The following is a 12,591-nucleotide window of genomic DNA, read 5'->3' on the forward strand; positions in this document are numbered from 1 at the left end:
ATACTGTGGGGATTAGGGATTGAATGTGTGGGTTTTGGGCTTGACCCATATCTGTAGCATGTTGATTTTCCCCCCGTGGGCTGGTTTTCCTACATGACATTCCTAGATGTGCTTTTATGCCTCGTAGCTGGGGACTTGATCCTGTAATCCCCACTGCTCGCTCTAAGAGAAAGCTCAGCGGCCACGTGAAACAGTTTCGACACCCTTGGCCTCCAGGATCTCGTGGAGGGTCTGTGGGAGGAAAAAGGGCTTGGCAAGTGACTCACTGAGTCCCCCCGCACCTGTTTTTAACGGGCAGGCCCTATTCACCGCCTGCAAGCTGAAGGTGTTTGATCTGTTAAAAGACGAAGCTCCCCAGAAGGCCGCGGGCATTGCCAGCAAAGTGGACGCCTCTGTGTGCGGCACGGAGAGGCTTCTGGACTTCTGCGCATGCCTGGGGTTCCTGGAGAAGTCAGAGCAAGGTAATGAGACTCTAACTTCGGCTTTGGCCCTGAGAATCTTGGCAGGGGGAAGTAAGTCACTGAGGGATGGTGACCTGGAGCCCAGGCAGGGTGAGGAAGGAGGGCCAGACCTTCTGTCCCCTCTCTGCCCTCAGGGTCGCTGCTGTTCCCAAAAGGATTAGAAGCAGACGGTAGATGAGAGAGGGAACAGCGGTGGCTGCGAGTAGGCAGGAGAAATGCAGGCTCCTTATGAGGTCTGGTCTCAAAGTGGGCGTATCTAGTCAGTGTTCTCCTGAGAAAAAAACCCAACACGGGGACACAGACATGTCTTTACTTGTTTATTTATGTTTATAGACAGATAACCTGGATGGGTGGGTAGACAGATACATGGATAGACGATAAATGTATAGATACCTCGATATAGATGGATGATGGAGACGGATAGACATAGATGATAAGTAGAGCTGATAGATATGTAAATGGATAGATAGATGGATGGATGCATTGATGAATGGATGGATAGATGATAGTAACTGGATAGATGGATGGATGGGAAGGTGGATGGGTTGGTAGATCAGTGAATGGGTGAACGGATGGGTGGGTGGGTGGGTGGGTGGGTGGGTGGATGGATGGGTAAATGGGAGGGTGGGTAGCGAATGGATGGATTGGTGAATCGGTGGATGGGTGCATGGATGGGTGGCTAGATCGATGGATGGGTGGATGGTTGGATGGGTGGATGGGTGGATGGATGAATGGATGGATGGATGGGTGGATGCTTGGATGGATGGGTGACAGTGTGGATGAACAGATGTATCATTGGATCGGTGGATGGGTTGTTGGGTGAGGGAATGGATGGATGAGTAGATGGATGGATTGGTGATTGGGAGGGTGGGTGAATAGATGGATGGATGGATGGATGGTGGATGAGAAGATGGATGAATAGATGTATCACTGGATCAGTAGATGAGTAGTTGGGTAAGGGAATGGATGGATGAGTGGGTGGGTGGATGGATGGATGGATGAATGGGTGGGTGGGAGGATGCATAATTGGATGGGTGGGTAGATGGATGGATGGGAGGGTGGATGAATACATATATCAGTGGATTGGTGGATAGCTAGTTGCATGAGGGAATGGATGGATGAGTGTGTGCGTGGATGGGTGGATGGATTGATGGATGGATAGGTGGGAGGGTGCATAATTGCATGGGTGGGTGGATGGATGGATGGATGGATGGATGGATGGATGGATGGATGGGAGGGTGGATGAATACATATATCAGTGGATTGGTGGATAGCTAGTTGCATGAGGGAATGGATGGATGAGTGTGTGCGTGGATGGGTGGATGGATTGATGGATGGATAGGTGGGAGGGTGCATAATTGCATGGGTGGGTGGGTGGATGGATGGATGGATGGATGGATGGGAGGGTGGATGAATATATGTATTCGTGGATGAGTGGGTGGGTAGTTGCGTGAGGGAATGGATCAATGAGTAGGTGGATGGGTGGATGGATGGATGGGTGATTGGGAGGGTGGGTGGATGGATGGATGGGAGGGTGGATGAGTGGATGTATCAGCAGATCGGTGGATGGGTAGTTGCGTGAGGGAATGGATGGATGAGTGGGTGGGTGGATGGATGGATGGGAGGGTGGATGGGTAGTTGCGTGAGGTAATGGATGAGTGGGTGGATGGGTGGATGGATGGATGAGAGGGTGCAAAATTGGATGGGTGGATGGATGGACGGATGGATGGATGGATGGGAGGGTGTATGAATAGATGTATCAGCAGATCGGTGGATGGGTTGTTGGGTGAGGGGATTGGATGAATGAATGCATGGATGTGTGGATGGATGGATGGGTGATTGGGAGGGTGGGTGAATGGATGGATGGGTGGGTGGATGGATGGATGTATCAGTGGATCGGTGGATGGGTAGTTGCATGAGGGAATGGATGAATAAGTGGGTGGATGGATGGGTGTGGACGGGTGGATGATACATGGATGGATGGATCAGTGAATCAGTGGTTGGGTGGATGGATGAGTAGGTGGGTGATTGGGTGGATGATGGATGGGGTGGATGTGAGGATGGATGGGTGGATTATTGGATGGGTGGATGGATGGGTGGATGGGTGGGAGGGTGCATAATTGGATGGATGGATGGATAGATGGTAGGGTTGATGAACATGTATCAGTGGGTCAGTGGATGGATAGTTGGGTGAGGGAATGGATGGATGAGTGGGTGGATGGGTGGATCAGTGAATCAATGAATGGGTGGATGGATGAGTTAGGTGTGTTGATGGATGGATGAATGGGTGAGCGGTTGGATGGGTGGATGAGTGGGCATGTAGGTGGGTGGGTGGGTGGGTGGCTGGGTGAATGGATGCATGAGTGAATGACTAGGTGCGTGATTGGGAAGGTGGGTGAATGGATGGATGGATGGTTGGAAGGATGGGTGGATGGATAGATGGATGAGTTAGGTGAGTGGATGGATGGATGAATGGGTGGGCGGTTGGATGGATGGATGAGTGGGCGTGTAGATGGGTGGATGGATGGGTATGTGAATGGATGGATGAGTCAATGACTAGCTGTGTGACTGGGAGGGTGGGTGAATGGCTGGATGGCTGGATGGATGGATGGATGGATGGATGGATGGATGGATAGATGGATGGATGGATGAGAAGCTGGATGAATACATGTATCAGTGGGTCGGTGGATGGGTAGTTGGGTGGGGGAATGTATGGATGAGTGGGTGAGTGGGTAGATGGTTGGATGAATGGGTGGGTAGTTGGATGGATGGATGAGTGGGTATGTAGATGGGTGGATAGATGGGTGGGTGAATGGATGGATGAGTGAATGACTAGGTGCATGATTGGGAGGGTGGGTGAATGGATGGATAGATGGATGGATGAGAGGGATATCCATCAATATCAGTGGATTGGTGGATGGGTAGTTAGGTGGGGGAATGTATGGATGAGTGAGTGGATGGGTAGATGTATGGGTGGGTGAGTGGATGAATGAGTGAATGACCCGGTGGCTGATTGGGATGGTGGGGGATGAGTGGGTGAGTGGGTAGATGGCTGGATGGATGGGTGGGTGAGTGGATGGATGAGTGAATGAGTAGGTGGGTGATCGGGAGGGTGGGTGAACAGATGGATGGGTGGGGAATGGATGGATAAGTGGATGGATGGGTGGATGGATGATGTGTTTTGTGAATCAAACAGAACTCTTCAGCACGATGCTAGAACAGAGAGCCCATGGCCAAGTCCTTGAGTAGCTTGGGAAGGGCAGGAGGACAGACGACGCCTGAGCAGATTAGGACACAAAGCATGCTCAAGTCGAGGCCCCAGAGGCTGCGTCCTTGCCGCAGAGACACGTGACTATATCGTTAAGAGTTCGGAGCATAGGAGGCAGAACGTCTTCCCAGCTAGAGGAGTTCAGTGCCATTCTCCTGTACTAAAATTCATGGTGGCTCATGCCTGTAATCCCCCGCACTTTCAGAGGCCAAGGTGGGTGGATCACCTGAGATCAGGAGATTGAGACCAGCCTGAGCAACGTGGTGTAACTCCGTCTCTACTAAAAATACGAAATTACCCAGGTGTGGTGGCGCGTGCCTGTAGTCCCAGGTTCTTGGGAGGCTGAGGCAGGAGAATCACCTGAATGCAGGAGGGGAAGGTTGCAGTGAGCCGAGATCGTGCCACTGCACTCCAGCCTGGGCAACAAGAGCAAAACACTGTCAGAAAAGAGAGAGTGAAGGGAGGGAGGGAGGGAGGGAAGGAGAGAGAGAAGGAAGGGAGGGAGGGAAGAAAGGAAGGAGGGAAGGAAATCATGATGAATATGGAGAAGGGCTTTGTGCACTTGACGTCTAGGAGCAGCTGTCGTCTGCACGGGCTGCCTGCTCCACAGTAGGTGTCAGGAACGGTCACCTTTCATGACCAACGTGAACCCAGGGCCGCTTCTGACACAGCAGAACCAGAGAGGTGCCAGGCCTTCTGTTTACACGTATGGGTGTCCACTGACAGGTCCTCCGCCTTCCAGCCTCTCGTTCTGTGGGAGGGGGCGTCCTGGCAGGGAGCTTGCGGGCTGCGTCTGCGGACAGCTGACCTGGGCATGAAGTGGGTGGAAGGAAGAACTTCCCTGTATCACTCGGGGCTCTCCAGGGCAACAGAACCCCTAGGATGTAACCTAGAAGATTTATTTATTTATTGTTTAGATGGAGTCTCACTCTGTCGCCCAGGCTGGAGTGCACTGGGACAATCTCAGCTCACTGCAACCTTCACCTCCTGCATCCAAGCGATTCTCCTGCCTCAGCCTCCCAAGCAGCTGGGGCTACAGGTGTGCGCCGCCCCAGCTGCCTAATTTTTGTTATTTTTAGTAGAGATGGGAAAACATCTTGGCCAGGCTGCTGTCAAACTCCTGACCTCATGTTCCACCCACGTCGGCCTCCCAAAGTGATGGGACTACAGGTATGAGCCACCATGCCTGGCCTCTTTTTTTTAAAGGAGTCTGGCTCTGTCCCCCAGGCTGGAGTGCAGTGGCACGATCTAGGCTCACTGCAACCTCCCCCTCCGGGGTTCGAGCGATTCTCCTGCCTCAGCTTCCCGAGTAGCTGGGATTACAGGTGCCCACCACCACGCCTCTATTTTTAGTAGAGACAGGGTTTCCCCATGTTGGTCAGGCTGGTCTCGAACTCCCGACCTCGTGATCTGCCCATGTCGACCTCCCAGTGTGCTGGGTTGACAGGCATGAGCCACCGCGCCTGGCCTCTTTAGATAGAGTCTTGGTCTGTCACCCAGCCTGGAGTGCAGTGGCAGGACCTCCACTCTCTGCAACCTCTACCTCCCGGGTTCAAGTGATCCTCCTGCCTCAGCCTCCTGAGTAGCTGGTATGTCAGGTGCCCACCACCACGCCTGGCTAATTTTTGTTACTTTTAGTGGACATGGGGTTTCTCCATGTTGGTCAGGCTGGTCTCGAACTCCCGACCTCGTGATGCGCCCGCCTCGGCGTCCCGAAGTGCTGGGTGACCGCATGAACCACCGCAGCCGGCCTCCTTGGGTTTCCTTGTTCTGAGGTCACGTGAGCATCCTGTTTCTTCAGGTTACAGTAACACAGAGGCGGCAAACCTCTACCTGACGTCGGATGGTGACTGGTCTCTTCATGGCTTCATCATGTACAGCAGTGAGGTCACCTGGAACCTCTTTACGCACCTGGAGTTCGCCGTCCGAGAGGGAAGAAACCAGCACCACCGGGTGCAGGGGAAGAAGGCGGAAGATGTGTTCCAGGTAGGGGGAGCCGCCGCGGAGCCTTTCCGCCTGGCGTGCGTCCTGCTAAGGCACGTTGGCGCACAGGGCAGCGTGGGCGCCTGGATCAGTCGGTCTCCAGGCCGGCACATCCCAAAGCCTTGGTGCTGTGGCTGTGTCTTCAGTCACCTCTGGAAAGGCCCACCGTAGCTATCGTCCACTGTTACCCCGCAGCAGCTGCAAACAGAACTGCCACTGGCCGGGCGCGGTGGCTCACGCCTGTCGTCCCAGCACTTGGGGAGGGGCCGAGGTGGGTGGATCACGAGGTCGGGAGTTCAAGACCAGCCTGACCAACATAGTGAAACCGTCTGATAAAAATACAAAAAATCAGCTGGGTGTGGTGGTGGGCGCCTGTAATTCCAGCGACTCAGGAGGCCGAGGCAGGAGAATCGCTTGAACCCGGGAGGCGGAGGTCGTAGTAAGCTGAGATTGCGACATTGTACTTCAGTCTGGGACACAACAGCAAAACTTCATCTGAAAAAAAAAAATAAGAAACCAGAATTTCCTCCCAGAAAGGGGTTTGGAGGCCGTACGTCGGAACTCACACCTGGAATCCCTGCACTTTTTGAGACGAAGTTGGGAGGATGGTTTCAGCCCAGGAGTTTGAGACCAGCCTGGCCAACACAGTGAAACCCCATCTCTATAAAAACAATGAAAGATGAGGACGGGCTTGGTGGCATGAGCCGGTCATCCCAGCCAGCTTGGGAGGCCAAGGTGGGATGATCACCTGAGGTCAGGAGTTCGAGACCAGCCTGGCCAACATGGGGAAACCCCATCTCTACCAAAAATGCACAAAATTAGCCGGGCTTGGTGGCGGGCCTGTCATTCCACCTACTCGGGAGGCTGAGGTGGGAGAATCGTTTGAACCCGGGAGGCGGAGGCTGCAGTGAGCCAAGATCCCATTCATCTCCACACAGGCTGGAGATACTCTTGTCTCTCTGTTTCTGTGTCTCTGTCAAGAACACAGAGAGACTGAGACAGGGAGGCAGAGACAGGGAGGCTTGGAGAGACAGAGATAGAGGCAGAGAGAGAGACAGAAGGAGATGGAGTGATAGAAAGAGAACAGAGAGGGAGACAGAGACGCACAGAGGGACACACAGACTCACAGAGGGAGACAGACAGGGAGGCTTGGAGGGACAGAGATAGAGGAAGAGAGAGACAGAAGGAGACGGAGAGATAGAGAACAGAGACAGCGAGACAGAGACACACAGAGGGAGACAGAGATAGGGAGACAGACAAGGAGGCTTGGAGGGACAGAGATAGAGGAAGAGAGAGACAGAAGGAGACGGAGAGATAGAGAACAGAGCGAGACAGAGACACAGGGAGACAGAGATAGGGAGACAGACAAGGAGGCTTGGAGGGACAGAGATAGATGCAGGAAGAGACAGAAGGAGATGGTGCGATAGAGAACAGAGACAGCGAGACAGAGACAAACAGAGGGAGACAGAGATAGAGGCAGGAAGAGACAGAAGGAGATGGTGCGATAGAGAACAGAGACAGCGAGACAGAGACACAGAGGGAGACAGAGATAGGGAGATAGACAAGGAGGCTTGGAGGGACAGAGATAGAGGCAGGAAGAGACAGAAGGAGATGGTGAGATAGAAGGAGAACAGAGACGAAGGGAGACAGAGTGACACAGAGACAGAAGCCAGCGGTGGAGAGAGAAGCCGAGAGGCGCAGACAGGGTCCCCGAGCCGGAGTGAGCAGGCAGCCTGGGCCTCGAGGAGGATGCCGTGACTCTGTCGCTGCCGCCCGCCAAGAGGAGAGCCGGGGAGGCCCCGAGGGATTTGGGGAGCCAGGGTGGAGGGTCTGTCCCCTGGGAGCCAGGCTCAGGAGCAGGCTGGGCAGGGCTTCCTTGCCCGGGGGGGACAAGGCACATCCAGGGTGGGAGTGGTGAGCGCAGCCCTGACCAGGACTGACCTGGGTTCCTCTGTGGCCGGGGTGGGTACCACCATGAGACCTGGGGCAGCTAAGAGGACCATATTCTCTGTCCGGGAGGACCCCCCCTCTGCTTCCCTCTCCCCGGTTTTCCACGCTGAGATGTCCGTGGGTGACCCGGAGCTTCCAGGGTGAAAAGCCTCCTTGTCTGGGAAACTCGGATGCTTGCAGATCATGCCGTGTGTGGACCCAGTGATTCCAAGGAGATCACCTCCGATTTGGGGGTCCTCTGTCCCCAGCCTTGGCACAGACATGGGTGCCCCACGCAGCTGTGCCATGAAGCCCCCTCTGTAGCGCAGGCGCCAGGGCCTGTGTGTTTTCTGCCTGGGGACAGGCCGGGCGAGCCCCCGGCCCGTGCGCCCCTGAGCTCCCGCTGTGTTCCAGGACGTGCTCTACCAGAGCCCCGAGACGCGGCTGTGGTTCATGCAAACCATGCATGGCCTGTCCAAGCTGAATGCGCGGTACATAGCCACCGCCTTCGACCTGTCTGGCTTCTCCTCCGCCTGCGACGTGGGAGGTGGGTACAACCCCCCTGCCCTGCCACCACTCCACCCGTGACTTTGTCTGTATTAAGCTGCAGGCATTAACCGGGCGCAGTGGCTCACGCCTGTAATCCCAGCACTTTGGGAGGCCAAGGCGGGCGGATCATCTGAGGTCAGGAGTTCGAGACCAGCCTGGCCAACATGGAGAAACCCTGTCTCTACTAAAAATACAAAAATTAGCCGGGCATGGTGGCGTGCGCCTACAGTCTCAGCAACTCAGGAGGCTGAGGCAGGAGAATGGCCTGAACCCAGGAGGCAGAGGTTGAGTCTTGCTCTGTCGCCCAAGCTGGAGTGTGATGGTCTGATCTCAGCTCACTGCAACCTCCACCTCCCGGGTTCAAGCGATTCTCCTGCGTCAGCCTCCCAAGTAGCTGGGATTACAGGCACCTGCCACCACAACTGGCTAATTTTTGGGCAGGCTGGTCTCGATGTCTTGACCTGGTGATCCACCCGCCTCGGCCTCCCAAAGTGCTGGGATGACAGGCGTGAGCCACTGTCCCCGGCCGTGGTGTCTGCATCCCCATGGCAGGAAGGAGAAGGGAGGAGTACAGACCCCCACCCCGGGCTGGAAGGATTTCCCTCCAAGTCTGTGTCCCCACACGTGGCCCCGAATGGCTGCTGTGGCACCGGCCATCGCGTGAACGTTACTTCTACTCGGTTGAGCTTTGGAGGGTGGTCAGGGTTCCGTCGGCGCCAGGACGACCCGGCCGCACAGCAGGCATTTGCTTCCCCACAGGCTGCACGGGCGCGCTGGCCCAAGAGCTGGTCCGGGAGAACCCGCATCTGCAGGTGACCGTGTTCGACCTCCCCGAAACCATCGAGCTGGCCGCACACTTCCAACCCGCCGGGCCGCAGGCGGCTCAGGTCCAATTCGCTGCCGGTGAGGCTTCCTCGCGTTTGCCCTGCTGCCTCACCGCCTTCCAGAAAGCACGCGGGGCGGCGTGCGTGCATGCGTGTTTCTGTGTGTGCTTTTCCACAGTATGTGTCTCTGGGTGTCTGTGTGCATAGCTGACTGTGCTGTGCTTGTGTGTCTCTGTGTGCTATGTCCTTGTGTGTGGTGTATATGTGTCTCTGTGTGGTGTGACCTTGTGTGTCTGTGCGTGAGACTCTCTGTGTCTGCGTCTGCACATGTGTCTGTGCATGGCATGTCTGTGGTGTGTGGTGGTTGTGTATGTGTCTGTGAGGGTGTATAGGTGCGTGCGTCTCTGCGGGTGTGTGTGTGTCTGTGTGTGTGTCTGCATCTATGTGCATGGTGTGTGTCGTGGGTCTCTGCATATGTGACTGCTGCGGGTGTGTGTGTGCCTGTTTTTGTGTCTGTGTGGGTTTCTGTGTTTGTGTATGTCTGTGTGGGTGTTTGTGTGTGCATGTGTGTCTGGTATGTTCTTCCATGCGTGTCTGTGCATGAGACCGTCTCTGTGTGTGTGTGTGTGTGTGTCTGCATCTATGTGCATGGTGTGTGTCGTGGGTGTCTGTGCATATGTGACTGCTGCGGGTGTGTGTGTGTCTGTGTGGGTTTTTGTGTTTGTGTATGTCCATGTGGGTGTTTGTGTGTGCATGTGTGTCTGGTATGTTCTTCCATGCGTGTCTGTGCATGAGACCGTGTGTGTGTGTGTGTGTGTGTGTGTGTGCAGTTCTGTGTGGTGTGTGGTTGTGTATGTATCTGAGGGTATGTATGTATGTGTGCGTGTGTCTCTGCGGGTATATATGTGCATGTCTGTGGGTCTGCCTCTGTGTGCATGGTGTGTGGCTGTGGATGTCTGTGCGTATGTGACTGTTGCGTGTGTGTGTCTGTGTGGCTTTCTGTGTTTGTGTATGGCCGTGTGGGTGTTTGTGTATGCATGTGTGTCTGTTATGTTCTTCCATGTGTGTCTGTGCATGAGACCGTCTGTGTGTGTGCGTGTGTGTGTGTGTGCAGTTCTCTGTGGTGTGTGGTTGTGTATGTTTCTGAGAGGGTGTGTGTGTGTGTGTGTGTCTCTGCGGGTGTATGAGTGCATGTCTGTGTGTCTCCCTCTGCGTGCATGGTGTGTGGCTGTGGGTGTCTGTGTGTATGTGACTGCTGCGTGTGTGTGTGTGTGTACCTGTGTGTGGGTGCGTCTCTGCGTGTCCGTGCATGTCTGTGGGTACCTGTTTGTGGCGTGTGATGCATGTGTGTCTGTGACTGTATGTGCGTCGGTGCATCTGTGTGGCTATATGTGCGATGCCCGTGTGTCTGCGTCCCTGGGTATGCCTGTGTGTGTGTGTGTGTGTGTGTGTGGGTACACAGAGACACGAGGGCATCTCTAACCAGGTAGACGTGGCCAGGCGCGGTGGCTTATGCCTGTAATCCCAGCACTTTGGGAGGCCGAGGTGGGTGGATCACCAGAGGTGGAGAGATCGAATCCAACCCGACCAACATGGAGAAACCCCATCTCTAGTAAAAATACAAAAACTCGGCTGGGCACAGTGGCTGATGCCTGTAATCCCAGCACTTTGGAGGCCAAGGTGGGCAGATCACCTGAGGTCGGGTGTTCGAGACCAGCCTGACCAACATGGTGAAACCCCATCTTAAAAAAAAAAAATACAAAAAACTTAGCCTGGTGTGGTGGCTGATGCCTGTAATCCCAGCTATTCGGGAGACTCAGGCAGAAGAATCACTTGAACCCAGGAGGTAGGTGGAGGTCTCAGTGAGCCGAGATCAGGCCAGTGCACTCCAGCCTGGGCAATGAGCGAAACTCCACCTCGGAAAAAATAAATAAATAAAACAATAATAGTAATGGTAAATACGCCGGATGTGGTGGCTCACGCCTGTCATCCCAGCACTTTGGGAGGCCGAGGCGGGTGGACCAGGAGGTCTAGAGATCGAGACCATCCTGGTCAACAAGGTGAAACGCTGTCTCTACTAAAAATACAAAAATTAGCTGGACGTGGTGGCACGTGCCTGTAATCCCAGCTACTCAGGAGGCTGAGGCAGGAGAATTGCCTGAACCCAGGAGGCGGAGGTTGCGGTGAGCCGAGATCGTGCCATTACACTCCGGCCTGGGTAACAAGAGCGAAACCCCGTCTCAAAAAAAAAAAATAGAAAGAAATCAGCCAGGCTTAGCGGCTGGTGCCTGAAATCCCAGCTACTCAGGAGGCTGAGGCAGAGAATCACTTGAACCCAGGAGGGAGGCGGAGGTAGCAGTCAGCTGAGATCAGACCAGTGCACTCCAGCCTGGGCAACAAGAGCAAAACTCCATCTCAAATAAAGAAGAAAATAATAATAATAAATACAAAAGAACCACCAGGTGGGCGGCTGTGTGAAGCTGTCCTGGGTGCAGGTAGTCAGTGGGGAGTGGAGATGGGGAACGGCTGACCTCCGTGACCACGGGCGTCCATGGCACCGAGGCCACAGAAGGAGACCACTCAAGAGCTGCAACAGGGCGGCCCCAGGTTAGACTGAGAGAGGTGGCAGCCACAGGTGCCTGCACGGATTGAGAGGAGATGCCTCCCGAGCCGTGACTCGGCGGCATCCGACGTCGGCCAGGCCTGCGGGCAGAGGCGCTGGGCACCTCCATGCCCCTCTTCCCCCCAAGGTTTCTGGGTACCTTTCTAGTTTTTAAAGAAACACAATTGGCCGGGCACCGTGGCTCACATCACTAAACCCAGCACTTTGGGAGACTGAGGCAGGAGGATCACAAGGTCAAGAGATCGAGACCGTCCTGGTCAACATGGTGAAACCCTGTCTCTACTAAAAATACAAAAATTAGCCAGATGTGGTGGCAGGTGCCTGTAATCCCAGCTACTCAGGAGGCTGATGCAGGAGAATCGCTGAGGTGGAGGTTGCAGTGAGCCGATAATCGAGCCACTGCAGCCCGGTGACACAGAGAGACTCCATCTCAAAACGTCCACACACACGCCACAGTCGCCCTACAGCTCGTCTGCAGGAGAAACAGAAATGCTAAAGTTTATTTTACTTTTTGAGTCTTGCTCTGTCAGCCATGCTTAAGTAAAGTGGTGTGATCTCAGCTCACTGCAGCCTCCACGTCCCGGGTTTGAGCGATTCTCCTGCCTCAGCCTCCCGAGTAGCTGGGATTACAGGCGCCCACACCACACCCGGGTAATTTTTGTATTTTTAGTAGATAGATGGGTTTTTTGTATTTTTAGTAGGTAGTCGGGGTTTCACCACGTTGGCCAGGCTGGTCTCAAACTCCTGACCTCAGGTGATCCGCTCAGCTCGGCCTCTGAATGTACGGGGATGACAGGCATGATCCACTGCACCCAGCTATTTTGTTTTGTTTCCTTTTTGAGTTTGAGACGGTGTCTCCCTCAGTCGCCCAGGCTGGAGTGCGGTGCCACTGTCTCAGCTCAGGGCAACCTCCACTTCCCGGGTGCACGTGGTCCTCCTGCCTCAGCCTCCCTA

The 12,591-nt window shown here is 54.7% G+C and overlaps 1 protein-coding gene across 2 annotated transcripts in view; it reads left to right on the forward strand.

Moving 5' to 3' along the window:
* The window catches only part of LOC128930662 (putative bifunctional dTTP/UTP pyrophosphatase/methyltransferase protein), a 45,777-nt gene that overhangs the window by 23,779 nt on the left and 9,407 nt on the right, over positions 1-12,591 (forward strand). For both annotated transcript variants that reach the window (XM_078363528.1, XM_078363529.1), the window contains exons 8-11: positions 299-461; positions 5,531-5,715; positions 8,056-8,188; positions 8,950-9,093. In XM_078363528.1, the coding sequence (XP_078219654.1) occupies positions 299-461; positions 5,531-5,715; positions 8,056-8,188; positions 8,950-9,093 (625 nt within the window). The remainder of the gene's footprint in view (positions 1-298; positions 462-5,530; positions 5,716-8,055; positions 8,189-8,949; positions 9,094-12,591) is intronic.

The sequence above is a fragment of the Callithrix jacchus genome, chromosome X (genome assembly GCF_049354715.1).
Source record: "Callithrix jacchus isolate 240 chromosome X, calJac240_pri, whole genome shotgun sequence".
In the NCBI taxonomy this organism is placed as follows: domain Eukaryota; kingdom Metazoa; phylum Chordata; class Mammalia; order Primates; family Cebidae; genus Callithrix; species Callithrix jacchus.